This window comes from Chiloscyllium plagiosum, chromosome 13 (genome assembly GCF_004010195.1).
Source record: "Chiloscyllium plagiosum isolate BGI_BamShark_2017 chromosome 13, ASM401019v2, whole genome shotgun sequence".
NCBI classification, from domain to species: Eukaryota; Metazoa; Chordata; class Chondrichthyes; order Orectolobiformes; family Hemiscylliidae; genus Chiloscyllium; species Chiloscyllium plagiosum.
Window position 1 is genome coordinate 52,164,176 of NC_057722.1, and position 26,510 is coordinate 52,190,685.

Sequence of the window (26,510 nt, forward strand, 5' to 3'; positions counted from 1 at the left end):
AATTTCCCTTCCCACATGGTTAAAGATGCCCTCCAACGCATCTCGTCTACATCCCGCACCTCTGCCCTCAGACCCCACCCCTCCAACCGTAACAAGGACAGAACCCCCTGGTGCTCACCTTCCACCCTACCAACCTTCGCATAAACCAAATCATCTGCCAACATTTCCGCCACCTCCAAACGGACCCCACCACCAGGGATATATTTCTCTCCCCACCGTTTTCTGCCTTCCGCAAAGACTGTTCCCTCTGTGACTACCTGGTCAGGTCCACACCCCCCCCCTCCTCCCTTACAACCCACCCTCCCATCCTGGCACCTTCCCTGCCATCGCAGGAATTGCAAAACCTGTGCCCACACCTCCTCCCTCACCACCTGCACATCCACCAATATCATTTATTGTATCTGTTACTTCCGATGCGGTCTCCTCTACATTGGGGAGACTGGACGCCTCCTCACGAAGCGCTTTAGGGAACATCTCTGGGACACCTGCACCAATCAACCACACCGCCTTGTGGCACTCTCCCTCCCACTCTGCCGAGGACATGGAGGTCCTGGGCCTCCTTCACCGCCGCTCCCTCACCGCCCGATGCCTGGAGGAAGAACGCCTCATCTTCTGCCTCGGAACACTTCAACCCCAGGGCATCAATGCGGACTTCAACAGTTTCCTTATTTCCCCTCCCCCCACCTCACCCTAGTTCCAAACATCCAGCTCAGCACTGTCCCCATGACTTGTCCTATCTTCTTTTCCACCTATCCACTCCGCCTCCTCCCTGGCCTATCACCTTCATTCCCACCCCCACTCACCTATTGTACTCTATGCTACTTTCTCCCCACCCACACGGTCCTCTCATTTATCTCTGCACCCTTCAGGCACTCTGCCTGTATTCCTGATGAAGAGCTTTTGCCCAAAACGTCGATTTTACTGCTCCTCGGATGCAGCCTGAACTGCTGTGCTTTTCCAGCACCTCTAATCCAGAATCTGGCATGCATATGTCTGTCTGTCTCCATGGACAAACTCACTTAGGCCATGGATATCCGGGTTCTGCATACTCAGTGCCCTGCACTCCATTACTCTAGCCAAAGGTGATCAGCATCAATGGCAAAACGCGAGGGGTGGGGGTGGGTGGGTGGTGTTGGGGACCTCCTACTCAATCCAGGTGCCCTTTTCCCTTACAGATAGGGTAGTTCCAACAGGCACCCATAGGAAGGAGTGGCCACACAGATGACCCCTAAAGAAATTTTCCCAGGACACTTCATAGGTGCTCAGTCCTTCTCGGTCCAATCAGTGATGCCAAAGCCTACAGAAGTCTAATCCAAACCAAGGAGGTTGAGCCTACACTTGGGCAGGACACCCTCAGTAGGTTTAAGCCTTTTATAACCAAATGTCCCTGGGGAAGATAGGCCAAGTCTTCCAAGTTAACAGGGCCAATCAAGGAGAAGCATTGCAGGAACCGTCCAGGCCAACTTTCCAAAATTGGGACTATACTTGGATATCATGGAAGAGCAGGAAAATTAAAAACCTTACCAAAGCCCACTAAAATCTGAAATGTTGAAAGCTAACTGATGAAGGGTGAAAAGATGCCACCTCTGGATTGCTCCAACCTGTTGTTCATCATGACGGACTTCACTGCATCACACCCCGATATCATATGCTGCCTGAAGCCTAATCTCAGTGCTTTGCCATTTTAGTGCCATATCCCATTGCCACCTTTTCCTCAGTGAGAATGACCTTGAAAGTAGGATCCTCCAAAGATGTCAAATATCCAATCATAAGGATAAGATTTATTCAGCAATAGAAAAATTCAAGGACTGCAAAAATAACTATGGATGGACTACATGTTGCTTGTCATTGAACAAACAGAAAGTTATACAATGAAGGCATATATGAACTCAGTCATTCATCCTGGAAATGGTGGGGTTTTATTTAGTTTCTTTCTGGGCTTCACGGGCTCATTGATGTATTGCTCTATCAAGTACTTGCGGAGCGTTTCAGAGAACACCTCTGGGACACCCGGACCAACCAACCCAACCACCCTGTGGCTCAACACTTCAACTCCCCCTCCCACTCCACCAAGGATATGCAGGTCTTTGGACTCCTCCATCGCCAGACCACAACAACACGACGGTTGGAGGAAGAGCGCCTCATCTTCCGCCTAGGAACCCTCCAACCACAAGGGATGAACTCTGATTTCACCAGTTTCCTCATTTCCCACCTTGTCTCAGTCAAATTCATCGAACTCAGCACCGCCTTCCTAACCTGCAATCTTCTTCCTGACCTCTCCACCCCCACCCCAGTCTGACCTATCACCCTCACCTTGACCTCTTTCCACCTATCGCATTTCCGACGCCCCTCCCCCAAGTCCCTCCTCCCTACCTTTTATCTTAGTCTGCTGGACAAACTTTCCTCATTCCTGAAGAAGGGCTTATGCCCGAAACGTCGATTCTCCTGTTCCCTGGATGCTGCCTGACCTGCTGCGCTTTTCCAGCAACACATTTTCAGCTCTGATCTCCAGCATCTGCAGACCTCACTTTCTCCCCACTTAAGACTGATATGAAGAGAGATTTCTTCACTCAGAAGGTGTTGACCGTGTGGAATTCTCTACAGTGTAAGGCAATAGAGACTAAGTCACTGAATACACAAGAATGAAATAGATTTCTAGATGTTAAAGGCATCAAGGTGTATGGGGAGAGGGTGGGATGCTTTGTTTTGTGACATATCTTTCTATTCCATTGAAGCATAAAGAGTGCTCCTGTCTTTGTAGCCCTCACAATGTTTTTGAATAACATTGAAAAATAAGATAACTAACATGCATTTCTATTTGATCTCTCAATAAATTAGGAACTTATTCTATTTCAAGAATGGCTATCTGATTTTCATACGTTTTCCACATGCAGGCTTTGTCCCAATCTCCTGAACTTGCTGCATCATGATTTCACAGTAACTGCAGCTCTTGAAGAGCTAGCTTAAATCACCATCATTCATAAGGCTAGAATTGACAGGCAGATAGAGAAAATTCATAACTGAATCCAGAAAGCTGTAACACACCCACACAGAGTTACCACTAAGAATCAATGGATTACAGTGTAAAATGAGGACCTTTTTGAAGGCAAATGTAACAAAATTTTACTGCTACCCTGGCTGAGGACAGCCAGCACTGTTCAGTTATGGACTTAAGATGGGACATTTCTAACTCCTTTAACTCAGAACCTTGACTGATGATACATTTACTGAAAAGTCTTCCGGGGATTGATAAAAAGGGAACCTTTGTTCGGATACCACACACATTGTTCATTTTGCTTCTGTTTTCAGAGTGAACCGATTGTTTTTCCAGGATGCATAAGAGTAGTGGCACAAAGGAGTCCTTATTTAAGATTAATTACTTGTAACATCAGTCTCATTTTAAAAAAAAAACAGAATCTGATTTTTATTTCCCCTCAATTCTTCCATGGGATATGGACATCACAGGCAAGGCCAATAATTGTTACCTATCCCTAATTACTGTCAAGAAAGTAATGGTCAACCACCTCCTTGAATTGTTACAGTTCATGTGATGTTGATACACTTAGAGTACTGTTATGGAAAGAGCTCTGGGATTCTGCTGTCAAAATATATTGTTAGTGGAAGGCATAAATGTTCAAATTTGTGGATGGGATGCTGATAAGATGGATTGCTTTGTCCCAGCTTATGCCAAGTTTCTTGAATCTGGTTGAGAGTTGCACTCATCTAGGCTTTTTAGCATATTCCATGATACTCCTGACTTATGCCTTCTAGATATTGAAAAGATTCTGGGAGTCAGGAGATGACTATTAATCACAGAAAATCCAGTTTTTATACACTATTCTTGTAACTACCGTATTTAAAGGCTGGTCCAGATATAGTTCTGCAGGATGCTAATGGTTGAGGGTTGGTGGTCGGCAATGGTAATCCTTTTGAATGCCCTGGGAAGGTGGCCAAATTCACTTTTATTCAACATGGTCATTGACTGGCATTTGAGACACAAATGTTACCCACCACCAATCAGCCCAAGTCTGAAAGTTGCCCAGGTCTTGCTGCATGTGGGCAAGGACCGTTTCATGATCTGAGAAGTTGCAAATGGGATTGAACTTCGACTCTATCCAGGAAACTGAAGGGCCAATAGCAGAATTAAACTCGGCAGAAGTTTCTTCTACATGAAAGTGGTTTATTGAGATCATTAAAACATTTCCAACTTTTATAACATGTAATAAATCTATTGCAGCTGTATTGAGGGTCACTGTGACAAATGTGAAATTGCTGCAGCCCATTCTGCAGAAACAGGTTGTGGATTACACGCCTTGAATGGACATCTTCAATAAAACTAAAGTGTTGGAACAAGGTGAGCGGATCTTCTGAATTTCCATATACAACTCTGTGGAAGAATAATAGGAAATAAATATAATGAGCCTTGCAGAGACTTCATTGCAAAAATATTTTGTTTAGTTTTGTGAATTTTCAACCTAAATCAGTCTTCATGCCATCTTAGAAGTACTTTTTTTAATAAATAGTAAAATCAGAAACAACTTTCAGCCAAATTCTCTTCATTCCTTATGACAATGAAACTGTTAAGTGTTCCACGTGATGAAACATGGAACTGGATGTTGGATGAGCATGGTCATTAAAATAACTACAAATCCAGATTTATCTTTTTTTTGTCGTGTTGCTGGTTTTCTAAAGATTCCCAAAAACAAGCTATTGAGAAATCCTTTATTCATTTATCTTATGTTATGTATAATCTCATCACATGGACATTGTCACATGGGAGAGTTTGGATACATAACAGCAAGGTTTCTAAACTGGGACTACTGCTGAGAATTTACTCAAGCAAAACTGGAGAGCTTGCCAGCACAGAGCACCGGCAAGTTTCACTTCCTACCCCTGAGTGGCATCCATTGTTTCTAGCCAACAAGTTCAAATGCGTGAATGTCCCAATATGGTGGAATTGATGTTTTTCAATACTCCCCTGACAAAACTGTACTGTCTACACATTTATATAGATGAAAAAAAAAGACCTCCTAACTGCAACTCATTGAGCTGAGGATGGAGGTGGGATGATTATAGAGGTTTGCTGAAGAGAAAATAAATTTAGGTTAAATTGTATAGTCTTAGAGGCTGGAAGTTTTAAACAAATTAGAAGGTATCCTCCAGCAACTTAACAATTCTGTGCTTGAGTGTTGTCATAATGAGGAAAAGATCAGAAGAATGTTTGCCAAATTCTAACACCTACTTTGCTTAATCATCAATGTATTCAAATGGCTCTGGTGGTTCCGGTTCTTCTTCTTCTTCCTCAATTTTGGGTCCATGCGCAGCAACAGGTTCCACAAGCTCCTCTGTGTCTTCACTGGTATCCTTTAGAATTATAATCCCTCCAATTGACAGCTGCAAAATAGATTTTTGTCACATTAATCCCAGAGCAACAAAACTCATGAAGAAGTGACATTTTTTTTTAGAAGAAAAATCTAAAAATCGTCATTTTGCAGAATTTCAAAAGTGAAAATAAACTTATGCAATGATTCACACTGCTGGATGAGGATATGTAATGCAATTTACAATAAGACTGAATCATATCTTCAATATCAATAAGGGGACCAGGTCAGCCTTCATTGCCCATGAATACAAAAGTAATAAATTCACAAAGCTTTTCACCAAATTGATAGTTTGATCAGTAGTCTCCAACATAGAGTCATAGAGATGTACAGCACAGAAACAGACCCTTTGGTCCAACTCATCCATGTCGACCAGATATCCCAACCTAATATAGTTCCACTTGCCAGCAGCCAGCCCATATCCCCCTAAACCCTTCCTATTCATATACCCATCCAGATTCCTTTTAAATGTTACAATTGTACCAGCCTCCGCCACTTCCTCTGGCAGCTCATTCCATACATGCACCACCCTTTATGTGAACAAGCTGCTCCTTAGGTCTCTTGTACATTTTTCCTCTCATCCTAAATCTATGCCCTCTAGTTCTGGACGTCCCTGCCCCAGGGAAAAGATCCTATCTATCCATGCCCCTCATGATTTTATAAACTTCTATAAGGTCACCCCTCAGCCTCTGACGCTCCAGGGAAAACAGCTCCAGACTGTTCAACCTCTCCCTTTAGCTCAAATCCTCCAACCCTGGCAACATCCTTGTAAATCTTTTCAGAACCCTTTCAAGTTTCACAACATCCTTCCAAAAGGAAGGCGACCAGAACTGCACACAATATTCCAAAAGTGGCCTAACCAACCGTAACATGACCTCCCAACATCTATACTCAATAATCCGACCGATAAAGGAAAGCATATCAAACGCCTTCTTCTCTATCTTATCTGCAACTCTACTTTCAAGGAGCTATGAACCTGCACTCCAAAGTCTCTTTGTTCAGCAACACTCCCTCGGGCCTTACCATTAAGTGTATAAGCCCTGCTAAGATTTGCTTTCCCAAAGTGCAACACCTTGCATTTATCTAAATTAAACTGCATCTGCCACTTCTCAGCCCATTGGCCCATCTGATCAAGATCCCATTGTAATCTGAGGTAACCTTCTTTGCTGTCCATTGCACACCTCTAATTTTGGTGTCATCTGCAAACTTACTAATTATAGCTCCTACGTTCACATCCAAATCATTTATATAAATGACCCAGCACTGATCCTTGTGGCACTCCAACTGATCTTTCCAGCAAGGTTTTTGTTAAATATCTCCATTTACAACTCAGCACGCATATTTTTCTTTATTCTACTCAAAAGATCTGAGAAGGTCATGCAACCACACATTAAGAATTACAGTGCATATTGGTAATTATAGACACTGGATGACCTAAATTCAGGAACTCCTGAAGGGCTCATGCCCGAAACGTCGATTCTCCTGCTCCTTGGATGCTGCCTGACCTGCTGCGCTTTTCCAGCAACACATTTTCAGCATATTGGTAATTAGCCCAGCACCAAAAAACAATAAAACCGCACCAACACTACAAATCTGAAAAGTTAACTCAAAGTGATGAGATTTTAAGCCAAGGTCCTTATCTTCCCTCTTGGGTGAACATAAAAGATCCTATTACACTATTTCAAAGAAAGGCAGTACCTAGTCAGTATTAATCCTTAAAACAACCACAGATGGTGGGTCCTGCCCTTCCAATTTGTCTTTCTTGTGAAATGTTTCAATTCTGTGTATTCGAAACATCCCCTTCATTATGTGCTTCTACATCACTATTGATCTACCTTTTAACATAATATGGCAGTTCACTTTAGCTTGCTCTGCTTTCATGCCCTTATAATTGCCTTATTTAAGTTTAAAATACTAGTCTTAGTCCCAGTCTTCTTCCCCTCAAACTCAATGCAAAATTCAATCAATTATATTATGATTGCTGCTACAAAGGGGCATTTCTACAGAGGTAATTAATTAATCCTATCTCTTGAACAATACAAGGTCTAGTATTACTTGCTCAAAGATGTCCTGTTCTAAGAAACTATCCCAAAGGCATTTTATGAACACCACACCTTGGCTACTTTTGTCCACCTGATACTTTCAGTTTAACATAGTTTAAAACTCCCTATAATTATTACTGTACCTTTCTGACAGGGTCCTGATTTTCGTTCCTTTATACTCCAGCCTATAGTGTGGTTACTGTTAAGAGACTTTCTCACCACTCCCACAAATGACTTCTTGTCTTTATCATTTCTCATCTTTAACCAAACGTTCTACATCCTGGTTTCCTGAATTTAGGTCATCCAGTGTTTATTAAGCTAATACCATTATTAATTAACACAGCCTCATCTCTCTTTTTTTTAAAATCTTCCTAGTTTCCTAAATACCCTTCAATATTCAGTTCCCAATTAGTGTCATCCTGCAACCATCACACTTATTTGTGCCCTCTGTTCATCTGTTTTGTTACATGCTACTGTATATGCATGTATTAAGATACAGACCCTTTCTACTTCCCTAGTTATGCGGCACTCAAGAACAATCCCAACACAGTTTAGGCTTAGATCATTCCAAGGGTACAGCCCCCACTTTCCAAAGGCCTCTCAGTCAGTCCTTGAGCCACATGTTCACTCCTCTGATCTTAACTGGTTAATAATTTAACAGGAAATAACTCCACTGACATATTCCAGAACTACATGCCTAGTCCAGAGAGTCATAGGTATTTACAGCATAGAAAAAGAGGTTTTTCTGCCCATAGTTCTTGACCAGTGCAGAATCAATCACCTAACTATTCTAATTCCATTTTCTAGCACTTGGCCCATTGCCTTGTTTCAAGACTATGGTGCAGGAAAAGCACGGCAGGTCAGGCAGCATCCGAGGAGCAGGAGAATCGATGTTTCGGACATAAGCCAGTCATCAGGAATGAGCTTGTGGGCCAGGTGGCTGAAAGATAAATGGGAGGGAGGTGGGGGGGGAAAGAGGGTAGCTGAAGGTGGGGTGATAGGTTGGAGAGGAGGGTAGAGCGGATAGATGGGAAAGATGATGAATAGGTCAAGAGGGCAGTGCTGAATTGGAGGCTTGGGACTGGGATAAGGTGGGGGATGGGGAAATGAGGAAATCGGTGAAATCTACATTAATTCCATGTGGTTGCAGGGTCCCAAGACGGAAGATGAGGCATTCTTCCTCTAGGCGTCGGGTGGTTAGGGTTTGGCAATGGAAGTGGCCCAGGACTTGCATATCCTTGGTGGAGTGGGAGGTGAAGTTGAGTGTTCCGCCACGGGGTGGTGGGGTTAGTTGGTGCAGATGTCCCAGAGATGTTCTCTGAAACGATCTACAAGTTGGCATCCTGTCTCCCTGATGCAGAGGACACCACTGCTGCATCCGATGCAATGTGGCCCTTGAGCTTGTTATGCCATTCAATAAGATCATGGTTGTTTTAATTGTGGTCTCAAATCCACTTTTGTGTCTATCCTCAGATCCCATATTGATCGAAAATCTCTTTCATTCACCCTTGAATACATTCCAAATACTTAATTATCACTGCTTTTGGGGAAAGAGAATTCCACAGACTAGTATGTCCCAGCGAAAAAAATTCTCCTAATCTCAATTCTTTGGAAGGAGACCGCTGATTCTTAAAACATGCCCCTACTTTTATCTTCCTCATAACAGCACACATCCTCCTAGTATCCATCCAACCAAATCCCCCAAGATCTCATTTCAAAAAGACCATCTCATTCTTCTAACTCCAATGAGTACAGGCCCGATATATTTAACCTTTCATCATTAGAGGAAAGAATTGAGTGACCCTTAACTGAACTGTTTCAAAAAGATACCAAATTATTGTCTGATTTTGTGCAGGAGTTGAGGGTGTGGCAGTAAGATAGAGTGAGGTGTTTGTAATATTCTTGTGGAATGTGACTTGTTATCTTGATGTTGCTAATGAAAATCATGTAGATGAGAAACAAGAATGAGAGACAAGTATAGAAATTTGGACAATTCCAGAGGTAAGGAGCAGGGGATGATAAGAGAAGTTACTGCAGGAAATTCTCTGTTTACAATTATATCAGTGATAGTAGATATTGGTAAAGTGGGTTCCATACAACTGAATAACAGAACACACGTCAATGGTTGAGATCTTCAGAGCGTTTTACCTATTGAAATCTGCATGGTAAAAATTGATACAAAGCAGGTGATATTGTATGAGCCACCTGTTTGATTTAATCAAACTGAATATGGGCAAGGAGTACAATTGGCAGATGATGTGATAATTTAAATTGAATTTTAATCCCATATTTTCAGTCAAAATTCTTTATTCAAAAGCGGTTTTTATAATTGTTACAATCATCAAGCAGAGTGACTCTTAATTTATGTATTTTGCACCAACTGACAGCAATTTAAAAAAAAACATTACTCACAGGTTTAAAAGGTTGATACCTGCACCCCTCCGGCATAACCAAGACTTTAAGTTGTGCAGGCATTACTCGGGCAGGGTTCTCCAATAACTGGCTACTTGGCTCTGGCTCTTTTTTCTTTTCCTTCTCTTTATCTTCATCCTTTTTCTCAGTCTCTTCCTAAAGATGATGAAAGAAGGGAAAGCAGCATATAAGTGTATTGAAACGACCCTGTAAACCTCATATAAGCGTCAGTTTATTCTTGTTCAAAAGCAACAAAACAATAATAGATCATTGAGTGATGTGTGCTCAGTTTGTACTTACAACTTCCATTTTCTCCTCCTCTTTCTCTTTCCCCTTGTCTTTTTCCTTCTCCTTCTTCTTTGCTTTGGCAGTGATTGACAGGACAGCTGTGGAAACCTGAGGGTTTAACAGAGAATATGTTTTCTGATCAAGCCTAACAATCATAGAATTAGAAACTGAAACAGAAGTGCTGAGTCACAGGTAAACAGAGTAGGGAAGGTGGCATTTGGTATGCTTGCCTTTATTGGTCAATGCATTATGAGTGTGGGAGTTGGAGCTGTTCAGGACATTGGTTAGGCTACTTTTGGAATATCGTGTTCAATTCTGGTCTCCCTGCCATAGGAACGATTTAGGTTAGATTCCCTACAGGTGGAAACAGGCCCTTTGGCCCAACAAGTCCACACCGACCCTCCGAAGAGTAACCCACCCAGACTCATTTCCCTACATTTACCCCTGACTAATACACCTAACACTATGGGAAAATTAACTTGGCCAATTCACCTGACCTGCACATCTTTGGACTGTGGGAGGAAACGCATGCAGACGCGGGGAGACTGTGCAAAATCCACACAGTCGCCAGAGGCCAGAATCGAACCTCGGTCCTTGGCACTGTGAGACAGCAGTGCTAACCACTAAGCCACCGTATGTGAATGGAAACTTGAAAGGGCTCAGATCAGATTTACAAGGATGTTGCCAGGGTTGGAAGGTTTGAGCTATAGGGAGAGGTTGAATAGGGTGGGGCTATTTTCCCTGAAGCATTGGAGGACAGCAGGGGTGATCTTCGAGAAGTTTATAAAATGATGAGGGATATGGACAGGGTGAATAGTCAAGGTCTTTTCCCCAGGGTAGGGGAGTCCTAAACTAGAGGCCATAGGTTTAAGGTGAGAGGGGTAAGATATAAAAGGGATCCATGGGGCAACGTTTTCACAGAGAGGGTAGTGTGCGTATGGAATGAGCTGCTACAGGAAGTAATGGAGGCTGGTACAGTTGCAACATTTAATGGGCACATGGAGGAGTATATGAATAGGAAGAGTTGAGAAAGAGAAGGGCCAAAATCTGGTAAATAGGACTAGATTAATGGAAAATATCTGATTGGCATGGACAAGTTGGACTGAAAGGTCAGTTTCTATGCTGTACATCTCTGTATTTGCAAAATACTTGTAGAAAGATTTAAGACTGTAAAAATTTTAGAACTCAAAGTTAAATTTCAAGAGGACAACCAAAACAACAGCAGCTATAGGTCATCTAAAAACTACTGAAACAATAGAGCAGCTGTCAATGGTTGAGATATTCTTGCTCTGCAACTTCTGAAAACTGCAAGGTCAAAATTGTGTTGGGTGACAACACAAACAGGTAGCTTTTACTGGCCACCTGCTCATTCTAATAGAACTGAACATGGGCTGAGATGAAAAATGGCTGAGGTGACATCCATCTTATTACAATCTTTTGCTACAATTAAGGTACAGATTAGATCTCCTTATTTAAAAAAGGATTGAACTTCAAATCAGAGAAGGTATACTTAATTCCTGTGTTGAAGTAGTTGCCTGATGTAGAAAAGCTGGACAAGTTGACTTTGTGTTCACTGGAGTTTAAAAGAATAAGAGTGATTGTATTGCAACATATAAAGATACTGAAGTCACTTGGGAGATTGGATGCTGAGAAGATGCTTTGCCTTGTGGGTGAGACAAGAACCAGGATGGAGATTGTGGCGCAGGAAAAGCACAGCAGGCCAGGCAGCATCCAAGGAGCAGGAGAATTGACGCCTCGGGCACAAGCTCCTCATCAGTTTCTCCTAGTTGAAGAACCAGGGTGCTCAGTTTAAAAATTAAGATGGTGATTAGAAGAAATACTTCCTCTCAGAAAGCAGTTAGTGAAATTCTCTTCCCAGAAGATCAGTGGAGGCAGAGTAACTGAGTATTTTTAAGTCTAATTTAGATAGCTATTTGATTAACAAGAATGTCAAAGGTGACAGGAAATTGATAGGAAGTAGATAGGAAAATAAAGTTGAGGCCACTCAGGTCAGCCATGATCTTATCAAATGGCAGAGCAAGTTTGAGTGGGCCGAACAGTCTGCTCGTATGTACCGTTCCTCAAAGAATAAATATTTTCGTTCTTCAGTTTCTAGCTACAACGTGACTGCTTTGACAATGGCAAGATTGATTAAGCATTCATGCTTAAATCAATCCACTGAGTTACAGATGTTGTGGACAGAAAGACTTGAATATTTCACTTTTCCTATTTCAAAGCTCAATAAAATTCATAATGCAAATTCAAGTCCATTAAATTGAAAGAAAATGCATTAACAGGTTTTCATACTTAATAACAAGGGAACAAGAATTACATGAAAAAACAAAAGTACTTAAATCTCCACAATCAATATAGTCTTCAATTCTCCTCTAATTATACAAATGGATTACAGAAGGTTTGCCTTGCATCTTGATTTGAATGGAAATGGTATGTAAAATAAACCTTTTCTTTTTCTTTCTCTTTAGGAACTTCCAGGGGAGCAGGATAGGCAAATGTTGATGGCTTACAATTTGAACGATACTGAACTTTAGGCATCTGTGAACAAAGAATATCATACACATATTCAGAAAGAATTGAAAAAGCTGTATAAGTAAGGGTAGAATGAATGTTTAAATATGTTGGAACAACTACTTTTCCCAAGTTCAACTACTTTGAAGAAAAACAGATTTGCATATATATATATAGCACATTCACACACCCAAGAATGTTCCAAAGTGCATTAGCCAATTAAGCGTATCTGACGCATAGTTATTGTTGTAATGCAGGAAATGTCAGCACATAATTTACTCTAAACAATGCTTGAGGTTTCATGAGATATTTACATCCACCTGAGAACACAAACAGAACCTAACTTACTGTTTTATCTGAAAAAGACTACCTCTAGCAATCTCTCTGCATCAGAATAAATTGCGCGGTAAATCCCGGGAATCTGAGTTGAATCTACAATCAGAGATGAGTGTTCCATTACAGCCACAGCTGACACTAATGGGTATTTAACTACCTCCTTCTGTACTTCTTAGTCTTCAATCATTTGTATTGGAACACCACATAATTGTATTTTGAGTCTTTTACTACATGCTGCCGAAACTTCTGTAGAATCCCAAGGCTGAATAATATTAACTATTTTTTGTCATACATTTGTACCTTACTAATTTCAAATTACAACCAATGGTCTGCATGTAATCTTATTTAATAATATCCAAATTAATTTTCTTTTGAAATGAATGTAATTGCTTCTCCTTTCTGTTGCTGAAAAATAATGTACTGCCAGATTGTTGCTAACTGAAGAGTTCAGAAAATTTCACTAGCTCTTAATTGACCTACCACCTCAGCTTCAGAAGACAAGACAAAACAGCCAGCTTATGACTGAGTAAGCATGTTGATGCTAACTTAGCAGAGTAGCATACACCTTTTGAGGCTGAACCAGAAGAAACATAGATCTATCATATCATCACCACAAACAAATTTATGAACAAGTGCAACAGTAAGTAAATGGGATGAAAATAAAATTGAAAATAGCTGTATAGGGTAGCAAGGAATGAAAAACAGATGTTAACAAAACAATTAAGTTACCTTGAGATCCTTGTTAAGCCCAATGACTGCAGTTGGAGTAAAGGCCAGAGACAAGAAGTGTGAATGAGGAAACCAGAACCAGAACTGGGTAAATACCAGCACCCCAACCACTGAGGGCATATGGGTGTGACCTGTCCGTGACTGGAGTGAAATGGTCATGTTGCGTCCACCTACAAAAAAAAGGAGAAAAGTTTACATTAGAACACAGAACATTACAGCGCACTACAGGCCTTTTGGCCCTCGATGTTGCGCCGACCTGTGAAATCAAATCGGAATCCCAACTAATCAACGCTATTCCATTCTCGTCCATATGCCTATCCAATGACCATTTAAATGCCCTTAAAGTTAGCAAGTCCACAACTGCTGCAGGCAGTGCGTTCCACATCCCTACTACTCTCCGAGTAAAGAAACTACCTTTGACATCTGTCCTATATCTATTACCCCTCAATTTAAAGCTATGTCCCCTCATGCTAGCCATTTAAGGAGTTAGGCTCTCACTGTCCAGCCGATCTAACCCTCTGATTATCTTATGTCTCAATTAAGTCACTTCTCAACCTTCTTTTCTCTAACCAAAACAGCCTCAAGTCCCTCAGCCTTTCTTCCTAAGACTTTCCCTCCGTACCAGGCAACATCCTAGTAAATCTCCTCTGAACCCTTTCCAGAGCTTCCACAGTCTTCCTATAATGCAATGACCAGAACGGTACACAATACTCAAAGTGCGGCCACACTAGAGCTTTGTAAACTGCAGCATGACCTCATGGTTCTGAAACTTAATCCCTCTACTAATAAATGCTAACACACCATATGCCTTCATGATAGCCCTATCAACCTGGGTGACAACTTTGAGGGATCTATGCACATGGACATCAAGATTTCTTTGCTACATTACCAAGAATCTTATCTTTCACCCAGTACTCTGCATTCCCGTTACTCCTTCCAAAGTGAATCACCTCACACTTTTCTTCATTAAACATCATTTGCCACCTCTCAGCCCAACTCTGCAGCTTATTTATGTCCCTCTCTAATCTACAACATCCTTCTGCACTATCTACAACTGTAGCAATCCTAGTGTCATCCGCAAATTTACTAACCCATCCTTCTAAGCCCTCATCCTGGTTGTTTATAAAAATGACAGACAGCAGTGGACTCAAAACAGATCCTTGCGGCACACCACTTAGCAATTGAACTCGAGGATGAACATTTCCCATCAACCACCATCCGCTGCCTTCTTTCAGCTAGTCAATTTCTGATCCAAACTGCTAAATCACCTTCAATCCCATGCTTCCGTATTTTGTGCAGTAGCCTACCATGGGGAATCATTTCAAACACCTTACTGAAATCCATATACACCACATCAATGGTTTTACTCTCATCCACCTGTTTGGTCACCTTTTCAAAGAACTCAATAAAGATTTGTAAGGCACAACCTTTATGAAACTGTGTTGACTATCCCTAATCAACTGATTCCTATCGAGATTATTATAAATCCTCTCTCTCATAACTTTGCAGTAAAGCACAATTATTGATTTGAATGATCTTAAGGATGCAAGACAAGAATAAAGGTACTGGCGTGCACATGGATGTTTTTGTATCAAAACACACTGATCAAGTAAAGCATATTCAGTTCAGCTTTATTACAATACTTTGGTTGCTGGACAAAACCGACCAAGCATGATCTATGAGTAGAAAAAAGCAATGCTTTTAATTTGTTTCTCAGACTTCAAACTAGTTTCTGCATAGTCTCAGAATTTTCAAACTCTGATTTATTCTAGCACAGGAGTTTAATTTATGTAAATGAGAAGTGCTGCATTTTGGAAAGGCAAATCAGGGCAGGATTTATACACTTAATGCCAAGGTCCTGGGGAGTGTTGCTGAACAAACAGGTTCAGGTGTGGAGTGCAGGTTCATAGTTCCTTAAAAGTGGAGTTGCATGTAGATAGTATAGTGAAGGTGGAGTTCGGTATGCTTTCTGATCAGACCATTAAATAAAGGAGTTGCGAGGTCATGTTGCAGCTGTACAGGATATTGGTTAGCCACTTTTGGAATATTGTGAGCAATGCTGGTCTCCCTCCTGTAGGAAGGATGTTGTGAAACTTGAAAGGGTTCAGAAAAGGATGTTGCCAGAGTTGGAGGGCTTGAGCTATAGGGAGAGGCTGAACAGATTGGGACTGTTTTCCCTGGAGCGTCGGAGGCTGAGGGGTGACCTTATAGATATTTATAAAATTATGAGGGGCATGGATAGGATAAATAAACATGGTCTTTTCCCTGGGGTGGGGGGAGTCCAGAATTAGAGGGCATAGGTTTAGGGTGAAAGGGGAAAGATTTATAAGGGACCTAAGGGGTAACCTGTATAGAATGAGCTGCCAGAGGTAGTAGTGGAAGCTGGTACAATTCCAACATTTAAAAGGCATCTGGATAGATATATAAATAGGAAGGGTTTAGAGGGATATGGGCCAAGTGCTGGCAAATGGGACTAGCTTAACTTAGGATATCTGGTCGGCATGGATGAGTTGGACGAAAGAGTCTGTTGCCGTACTGCACATCTCTATGACTATGACTTTATTTTCTGGGAATTATATTTACAAATTTGGATTTTGTTCAAAAACAATCAGATTATCATCATATTCTTTATTGTGTGTCAAAAGATATAACATAGGAACATACAAGATTAAAAGCAGTTGCCCACTCAACCTCTTAAACCTGTATCACTTAATAAGATCATGGCTCATTGGAATATATCTGCCCCCATAATCTTTTATCCCCTTATTTATCAAGAATCTATCTACTTCTGCCTTACAAATATTCAAGGAGCCTTCTGAGAAAAAGGTTTTCATCTGTTTCAGTGATCACTTGTTATGAAATAGATCCCATGTTATATGCTCTCCTACAAGTAGAAACATCTTTCTTCTGTCAAGACCTCTCAAGATTTCATGTGTTTTAACCAAGTTGGCTCTTAATCTTCTAAACTTCAGCAGATACAACCTAGCAAACATTTACACCCTTTCTTAAATGAGCAGACCAATATTGTGCACAGGACTCCAGATAAAAATTAATGTAACTTAAATTCAGCATGCAAGATGATTTCAAGGTAAACACTAGATCTTCCAATAGTAAATATTTCATTCAAGTATTGGATATTAACAGAATGGCTGTGACTGAGGCAGCTTCGAAACCTTAAGAGTATGAAGACCTTAAAAGCCCCTGAAGCAACTCAACCTTAAGCTAACCTATTAAGGTGAACCTTGCAGCAGTTATCAACTGCATTCAAATATATTTTCATTTTTTGAGAACCCAAACACTTGATTTCTATGTTTAGGATCAAGGGGTAGCAATAAACAATTATAACAAGCCCTTTAGCTGATTGCAGGGCAAAAGTGAGGACTGCAGATGCTGCAAATCAGAGTCCAGATAAGAGTGGTGCTGGAAAAGCACAAGAAATACAGGCAAACCTAGTGATTGCCAGCCAATGAAGAGGATTTATAACATGGTTTAAAAAAGACATGAAATCAAGGTCTGTGTGCATTCTTAGATGAATGTAAATTATCAAGTCAAAGAACTGAGGAACTGCACCAGTGTGCTGGCAAACATTTACCCCTCAGCCAAAATCTAAATCAGATTATATGCCGACAATGGGAGTTAACTATGTGTAAAATGACTACAGCACTTCCCACATTACAAGCGTAATTACACCTCAAAGTATTTCATGGTCTAAGTCCTTTTCAGAACAACCACAGATTTAGATTGATGGAAAGTAAGGCTGCTTACTTTCTGTCATGGAAATCTTGGGAAGTTTACTTCCAGGGATGGATGTCAAAGTGTGTGGGGTAGGGCTGACACAAATAGAAAGAGATACAAGAAAATTATCAAAAAGGACCTAGATTATGATTAAACTGATAGGTGGCACGGTGGCTCAGTGGTTAGCACTGGTGCCTCATAGCACCAGGGACCCGGGTTCGATTTCAGCCTCGGATGACTGTGTGGAGTTTGTACATTACCTCCGTGTTTGTGCGAGTTTCCTCTGGGAGCTCCGGTTTCCTCCCACAGTCCAAAGATGCACAGGTTAAGTGAATTGGCCAGACCAAATTGTCTGTCACATTCAGTGATATGTTAGTCATGGAAAGGGTAGGGGAATGGGTCTGGGTGGGATACTATTTGGGTCAGTGTGGACTTGTTGGGCCAAAATAGTCACTTTCCACCCTGTAGGGATTCTATGATATTCTATGGAATAGCAAGGTCATGTGAATTAGGAGATTCGGGGGTTGTAGTGAAAATGGGTAGGAGATTTCACATGATAAGAGGTAAGGTTGTAACAAGGCTAACAATGCTTCAATTGCATGTACGATGTTGCCAGTCATGAGTCAAGATTCCATTAAACTATAATTTCAATACAATCTTGTGCGTTAAACTTTTGGGAGGCATTTATTGATGATTGGATATTTTACAAGGAACAAACTGAGGAGCAGTGATTGTTATCAGCTGACATTCCAATGGACAATGATGGGTGGAATAAAATGGAATGGCAACACAACCGCTCACTGGCCACAAAGAATGGTGAGAGAGATCAATAAGACAATTAAAATTGTTCATTGTAAGGAGGCAGTGGTGGCTGATAAATTGGGCTCTTTGTCATAAAGAGCAATTGTTAGCTGGAACTGGAGACAAGTAACAAGGCAGAGCAATAGTGAAGGTCAGGTGGGTCTTCTTGAATTATTGAAGGACAATAAAAACTAAAATTGTCAAGTCAATGAAAAAGCATTCACCAATTAAATGATATGTTCACCCAAGTGACAAATTCAATAATAGGCATGGCATTCTTATAGCTTGAGAAAATATAGAAAATTGTCTGTACATTCCTAATCTTTAAAATTAGACGTTGATCTCAGTGGTGAAGGAACATCAATTAATATTGACCTCCCTAACAGCTGTCTACAGATATTTTATGAGCTTGTTACGTGAGATTTCTTGGAATGTGGCATCTTTTCCACCATGGCATACTCTGGAGGGATCTGTGACATGACACAGAAGGACAGGCATAATTAGGCTTATTGACCAAGTAGGTTCTTGAGTGGTTTTACACAGGGAGTGAGGAGTAGAGTCTTGGAATTTTTGGAATCTTAAAAGTGGACCAAACCTCAAGGTCTGGAGGAGTTGTACCCCAGGCCGCTGTAGGAGACAAGGAAGGAAATTACAGGCGCTCGGATTCAAATTATGACTTCCTCTCTGGCAATGGGGAGGTGCATGAGGACTTAAGGACAACTAACGTAGTTCCACTTTTCAAGAAGCGTGATAGAGATAGACAAGGGAATTATGAGAGTCTCATATTAGTGATGAGGAAAAATTCTAATCAAGGATAGTCAGCATCATTTTGTTAGAGGCAGATCATGCCTAAAAAATTTGCTTGAATTTTTTGAAGTTACCAGATGTGTAGACAAAGGGGCACAGATGATGTAGCTTATATGGATTCCAGCAAAGTGTTTAACACGGCCCTGCATAGAAGCCTGATAGAGGAGATAAAAGAAAGGGGGTCTCAGGGTAACTTGGCAAGTTGGATCCAAAACTGCAGACACACTGGTGGTGGAATGTTGTTTGCGTGACAGTAGGCCAAGTGTCCTGTGGCATACTACAGGGATCAGTGCTGGGTCCCTTAATGTTCATAATACATATAAACAATCTAGAAGGAAATGTGAGATGGGTAAGTTAGTTTTCAGATGACATGAAAATTGGCTGGGGTGATTGAAAGCAAGGAAGAAGGTTGTAGCTTACAGAAGGATATAAATGGATTGATCAGACAGCAGAGAAATTTAACCCTGTTAAATGTGATGCAATGCACTTTTGAAACAGGAACAAGACAAGGGAGTACTCAAATAATGGCAGGATGATACTCGGAAGCTCAGAGGAACTGAGAAATGTTGGGTTCGTTGTCCTCAGATCTCTTAAAAGGCAGCAAGACAGGTTAATAGGATAGTTAAGATGGTATACAGGACGCTTACCTTTATCAGGCGAGGCATAGATTATAAGAACACAATTATTGTGATGAAACTGTACAAGACTTTGGTTAGGCCACAGCTGGAGTACTGTGTGCTGTTCTAATCACTGCACTATTGGAAGGATGTGATTATACCAAAGTGGGTCCAAAGTGGGTGGAGAGGAGATTCACCAGGATGCAACTTAGGATGGAGCATTTCACCTATAAAGAGAAGCTCGACACTCCAGCTGGAAACCCCAGGCCATATTTTGCTCTTTAGATTAGATTAGATTAGATTACTTACAGTGTGGAAACAGGCCCTTCGGCCCAAAAAGTCCACACCGACCCGCCGAAGCGCAACCCACCCATACCCCTACATTTACCCCTTTAATCTAACACTACGGGCAATTTAGCATGGCCAATTCACCTGACCCGCACATCTTTGTGATTGTGGGAGGAAACCAGAGCACCCGGAGGAAACCCACGCAGACACGGGGAGAATGTGCAAACTCCACACAGTCGCCTGAGTCGGGAATTGAACCCGGGTCTCTGGCGCTGTGAGGCAGCAGTGCTAACCACTGTGCCACCGTGCCGCCCACTGAGCCAGAAGAATATGCACCTCACAGTAATTACTGACTTCTCAGAAAGGCACAGAGCCTTGGTGTTGCTGAGAATCTGCTAGCACCCATACTTGCAGCTGCTTACTAAAATACATTTACCACAGAAACTATCAGCAACTCCTCTCTCTCTCTTGAATGTACAGGTGAACTGGACTCTTACTACCCACAAAAACTATTGGGCAAGAGCACTCCCATCATCTTCAGGTAACAGGAAGCAATGGTAAACCAGGAATATTGCCCATGTGTAAGTTGAGGAAAGTGAGATGGACATTTCTGATTAGAAGAAGAATATAAAGTGGAAAGCATAGATTACAGAGATCGATTGTACTCCAGTCTGTAAAACAACATGGCAAACATTCAATAGACAATAGGTGCAGGAGTAGGCCATTCTGCCCTTTGAGCCTGTACCACCATTCAATATGATCATGGCTGATCATCCTTAATCAGTATCCTGTTCCTGCCTTATCTCCATAACCCTTGATTCAGCACTGCAGAGGCTTCTGTTCACAAAGACTTTTGCTCATGATCTCAGGTTTTCCACAGATTCTGAAATCCAGATACAAAGACCTCACCCAAAGATATCACCCAACAAGTCCAGGACCACAGGAGCACCTTCAGAAGCCTGGTGGCCTGCTCAAGGGTCTTTTTTAACTGTCATGCCTCTGTTAGGATCCCCATCGAAGGACGAGCAGCTATCTCTTCAAGGGATATGTCATGTATCTGAAAACTTATCCAGAGATCAGGTGGCGGTATCATAGAATCCCTACAGTGTGGAAACAGGCCAGTTGACCCAACAAGTCCACACTGACCCACCGAAGAATAACCCACTCAGATCCATTCCCTATATTTACCCCTGACTAATACACCTAACCTACAAACCCCTGAACACTATAGGTAATTTAGCATAGCCAATTTGTCTAACCTGCGCATCTTTGGATTATGGAAGGAAACTGGAGCACCTGGAAGAATCCACGCAGACACAGGGAGAATGTGCAAACTCCACATACACAGTCGCCCAAGGCTGGAATTGGACCTGGGTCCCTGGCGCTGTGAGGCAGTAGTGCTAACTACTGAGCCACTGTGCCACCCCTGTCCAGTGGCTTGGACTGTCAAAGGATGAAGGAGTCATAATCAATGCCAGAAAAACACAGGAGGAAACCTGTGATTTTGGATAGACATATGGAGGATAGTGGGCTAGTGCAGGTTAGGTGGGCTTGGATCGGTGCAACATCGAGGGCCGAAGGGCCTGTACTGCACTGTATTCTTCTATGTTCTAAATCAGCTGAACATTGAGGAGTGGAAGTTCTTCCTGTTGAAAAGTTTGACTGGGCAAACAATGACTCCCTGCAACTGGGGAATCCAGTGAAGGAGGTAAAACCTATTGCTTCCTACGTTAGCAAGGTTGCAGCTGACAAATAGAGTCGGCAACCTGACAAGATGTAGTGGCATGTTACAGCTTGTGAGAAGCTACTAAGATCTGCAGCTCAGCCTTGTAAGAGGCCACAGGCAAAATGGTTTATGGCCATCAGTGGTGAGAGATGTGGTTCTTTCATAACACGAGCACAAATATCTAACCATCTCAAGGCAGATGAAACTTTGTAATACAGTCTATGCTGAGCACATGGTTTCTGTTTCCTTCATATATCTTATCCTTCTCCTCTGCCCTCCTAATGCTAGAGCTTTGCCCTTCTTACATAGTATATTCTCTACATTGCCACTGGAACCAAAATCTGAGAGCTTTTCTCTTATCACCATTCACTGCCTTGCTGGTGCTTAGCTAACTTCCCAATTGTGTCCGGTAGCCTAGTGCTCTCCCCTTAGCCCCTACAATGCCAGCACTGCTCTTGCACTGACTGACAACTCTCTTAGCCATCTGTGTTCACTAAATACAAGAATAAACCAAGGACAAAATGCCCCTTTCAGCTGTTCTCCCATTTATGCACCCAGCTAAATTTGCTGGCCAACCATAACTGACTGGCTCCCCCAAAGTACCTGTCTTCACACTCCTGGTGTGCTCCTGACCCAGGAGCCCTGTGTGACCCCACCAAGATCACTACATGGCTCTCAAAAGAATGGATTAATTATACTTATGAATGGATTGGACAATTTCCCAGGAACACCCTCTTGCTACCCTGATAAAACTCATCCGTATCGGGAGTGGAGTTGAAAAACTGCCATGCTTGCAAAAGGTTTATTATTTGTTTCATCTGCCTGCCTCAGGCCCTATCTCTGGCAGACCTACAGAGTTCAAACTAGGAAATCTGAGCAAGACAGACAATAGATTTCAAAGCTGTGCAGAAAGCAAAATAAAGATTGGAAAATGCAGATTTGCTTATCAGAAATTATACACGTAATAATATCTTTTATTGTTAAACACCATAAGAGAGTCACTACTTGTGGTGTACATTGGCCAGTCCCAGCAAAGGACAGACAATTAATCTGCTTTTTAGATATTTTTAATCAACCCGTTCAGGGATGTTATTACACATCTCTGGAATACAAGCCTCCTGTCATCCGATGTAGGGACACTACCACAGCCCGACAACAGCTTATCATTTTCATTTGATATACTACATATTTTCGAATCAACTTGTTCAGAAATATTACTACCAACGTCTGGAGCAGTTAGGACTCGGACCCAGGTCTTCTGACTCAGATGTAGGCTGCCAGTGCCATGAGGGCCCTTCAATCTACTTTATAGATATTTCTAATCAACCTATTCAGGGATGATATCACATACCTCTGGAGCAAATGAGACTTAAACCTGGGCCTTCTGGTTCGAGGGAGGAACACTATCCGCAAGATGGATCCAAATCAAGTTGTGGGTACTTTCTAATCAGAGATGTTATTACACACATCTGGAGCACGTGGGACTTGAACATGGGTCTCCTGGCTCAGACGTAGGGACATTACCACCATGTCACAACAGCTTTTTAAGGGATTTGCTTTATGAATTTTTTATTAACCTATTTTTCTAATCAACCTGTTCAGAGATGTAATTAGATACTTTTGGAGAAGGGACTTGAACCCGGGCCTTCCATTCCAGAGGTTGGGACACGACCATTGTGCTCCAGCTGTATAGGCCATTGCCTGTTACCTAAGGAACTCAAACTCAATGAGCTCCACAAGGAGATTAATTAGTGATTCCCATGGGCCTTGTAGGGAATATCACAATACAACAATTTTTTTTCCCCAAACAGAATATCATTCTTACAGGGCTAGGGCATTTATTAAGTAGTATTAATCATTTTCTACACACACACACACACACACACACACACTCATGAATACACTTGGCTTTTTCAGCCAATTTTAGGGTGAAAGTAGCAGACAGGTACGACAAGGTCATACAGTTGCTGTCATTTCAATGAACATTTCTCTGCAAAAACTGCAACAGTGCACTCCTTGGATAAGCAGGGTAATTCAGACTGCAACTTCTGGATTTTCACATTTGACTTTGCTCTTATATATTCCAGAAGTTGCTGTCAGATTTTCAATGAAGCAATGACTGTTCATAGAGTCGTGTTTATTCAAATTGCAAATTCCACGCCATTTGGTCCACAAAATTAACTGAATAAATATGAATCCATCAGTCTAACAAAATTAACTGAATAAATATGAATCCATTAGTAAAGATAGCTTAATGCATTTAAAAACAACATTGTAAACAAATGCTGAATTATCTGGTTGCAGGAGTTTAGCTTTGGTAGTAATTATATGGGCAGTACGATACAGCTGAATAGATGTCAACTTATATAACTGTAACAGAAAACAGCTTCATAATGAAAAACAGGAACAGTCTGAACTCTGCACAGACCGAGAGGTTTCTCGATGATGGGCTGATTCGTCAAAAAATCAATTTGCCAAATAATCTAGCAATTATCAGAGAAACACACAACTATTAAGGGTTTATTTTAAAATTGCAATTCAAATTGTATTAAATCCTCCTATTACATTATGTATAGAAAACCTGATTAGCCTAATATGATGGAGCAAAGCCTGATGACAACTGTCAAAACATTTTCAGGTCAAAAATCTGAACCCTTTAGAGCAAGTTTTATGTGTTTTTATCCCAAAAATTGAGATATTAAAGGCGATGATTATCGAAGTAGAACAAAGTGTAGAAGCCCTTGACAAGGCAACATTTGTCAGAGTACTGCAACCAAAATGATAACAATAGGAAAACCTCCTGTGCCTGGAGTTACATTTAACATATAGAAATAATGGTAAAAAAACCCCCAAAAACCTGTGAAGACTGGTAATCAGAAACAGGAATTGCTGGAAAAACTCAGATCTAGTAGCATTTGTGGAGAGAAAGCAGAGTTAGTGTTTTGGGTCCAGTGACCCATCACTCCATAGATACTGCCAGACCTGCTGGGTTTTCCCAGCAATTTCTGTTTCTGATTACCAGTCTTCACAGCTTTTGGGTTTTTTTCCATTATTTCTACATGTCAGATGTAACTCCAGGCACAGGAGGTTTTCCTATTGTTATCATTTTGGTTGCTGTACTCTGTCAAATGTTGCCTTGCAAATGGAATGATGAGTCACTGGACCCAAAACACTAACTCTGCCTCCTCTCCACAAATGCTACTAGACGTGCTGGGTTTTTCCAGTAATTTCTGTTTTTGTTTCTCATATAGAAAGCTGGTATGGTTTTCAGAGGTCAATCATCAGGACCTCAAAACATTGCTTCTAAAACCTTTCAAGGTTATGCCTTTGACCAAGCAACTTCAGCTATGATTAGCACTTTTTAAAAAAACATTAATGGACTAAGTGTTTAATTTAGTATCCATCCCTAATGCCCTTAAAAAGATGGTGGTGCGCAGTCTTCTTGGAACTGCTGCAGTTCTTAGAAAGGACACATAGATACCCACAGTGCTTTTTAGGAAGGGAGTCCCAGGATTTTCATTCAGCAACAGCAAAGAATAAATATAATTCCAAGTCAACATGGTGACAAGATTGGAGGGGAACTTGCAGGTGACAGCATTCCATGCATCTGTTACCCTTGTCCTTCTAGATTGCAGAGATCCTGGGTTTGAAATGTGCTGAGTTGCTACAATGGACATTGTAGATGCTATTGCTGCGAATGTTGAAGGTGGAGAGATGTCACAGTCCTACAGTATGGAAACAGACCCTACGGTCCAACTTGTCCAAGCTGACTAAGTTTCCCAAAGTAAACGATTCCCATTTTCCTGCATTTGGTCCATATCCTATAAAACCTCTCATTCATTTACCATCCAAAAGTCTTTTAAACGTTGTAACTGTACCTGCATCTACCACTTCCTCTGGCAATTCATTCCATGAATCTGTGAAAAAGTTGCCTCTCAAGTCCATTTTAAATCTTTCTCCTCTCATATCAAAGATTTGCCCTCTAGTTCTGAACTTTCCAACCCTAAGTCAAAGACATAGAACATAGAACAATACAGCGCAGTACAGGCCCTTCGGCCCTCGATGTTGCACCGATCCAAGCCCACCTAACCTACACTAGCCCACTATCTTCCATATGCCTATCCAATGCCCGCTTAAATGCCCATAATGAGGGAGAGTCCACCACTGCTACTGGCAGGGCATTCCATGAACTCACGACTCGCTGAGTAAAGAACCTACCCCTAACATCTGTCCTATACCTACCCCCCCTTAATTTAAAGCTATGCCCCCTTGTAATAGCTGACTCCATACGTGGAAAAAAATTCTCACTGTCGACCCTATCTCAACCCCTAATCATCTTGTACACCTCTATCAAGTCACCCCTAAACCTTCTTTTCTCCAATAAAAACAATCCATTGTCTAAGGAACTTTCACTCTCAGAGATTGTGAGAGATGAGATTCAAATGCAGATCCTCTCTGTTTATGTCTCTCTATACAGGAGCATTGAAATCTGATATAGAATCTACTGGTTTATCCAAAATCTTATGGCTTGTACTCGCTGGAGTTAAGAAGAATTGGGGGTGGGGGGGTTAGATCTGATTGAGGTATGTAAAATGCTAAAGGGGACTGATGAAGTGGTCATTGAACAGATGCTCCCCCCGGTGTGAGACAGTGTCAGACAAGGAGGTCATAGAGTGAGAGGAGGTCGGTTCAAGACTGCGATGAGGAGGAACTACTTCCGTCAGAGGGTTGTGAATCTTTGGAACTCACTGCTCCAGAATGCAGTGGACGCAGAATAAATCAACAGATTCAAGAAAAAAAAGATATGTTTCTGTTGAAAAAC

The 26,510-nt window shown here is 41.5% G+C and overlaps 1 protein-coding gene across 1 annotated transcript in view; it reads right to left on the reverse strand.

The window, feature by feature from the left end:
- Positions 1-4,159: 4,159 nt before the first annotated feature.
- psmd1 (proteasome 26S subunit, non-ATPase 1) overlaps positions 4,160-26,510 on the reverse strand; it is a 101,170-nt gene continuing 78,819 nt past the window's right edge. The window contains exons 20-25 of the mRNA XM_043702385.1: positions 13,715-13,884; positions 12,584-12,676; positions 10,136-10,231; positions 9,836-9,991; positions 5,243-5,394; positions 4,160-4,387 (exon numbers count right to left, since the gene is read on the reverse strand). Of these exons, the coding sequence (XP_043558320.1) occupies positions 5,248-5,394; positions 9,836-9,991; positions 10,136-10,231; positions 12,584-12,676; positions 13,715-13,884 (662 nt within the window). The 3' untranslated portion in view covers positions 4,160-4,387; positions 5,243-5,247. The remainder of the gene's footprint in view (positions 4,388-5,242; positions 5,395-9,835; positions 9,992-10,135; positions 10,232-12,583; positions 12,677-13,714; positions 13,885-26,510) is intronic.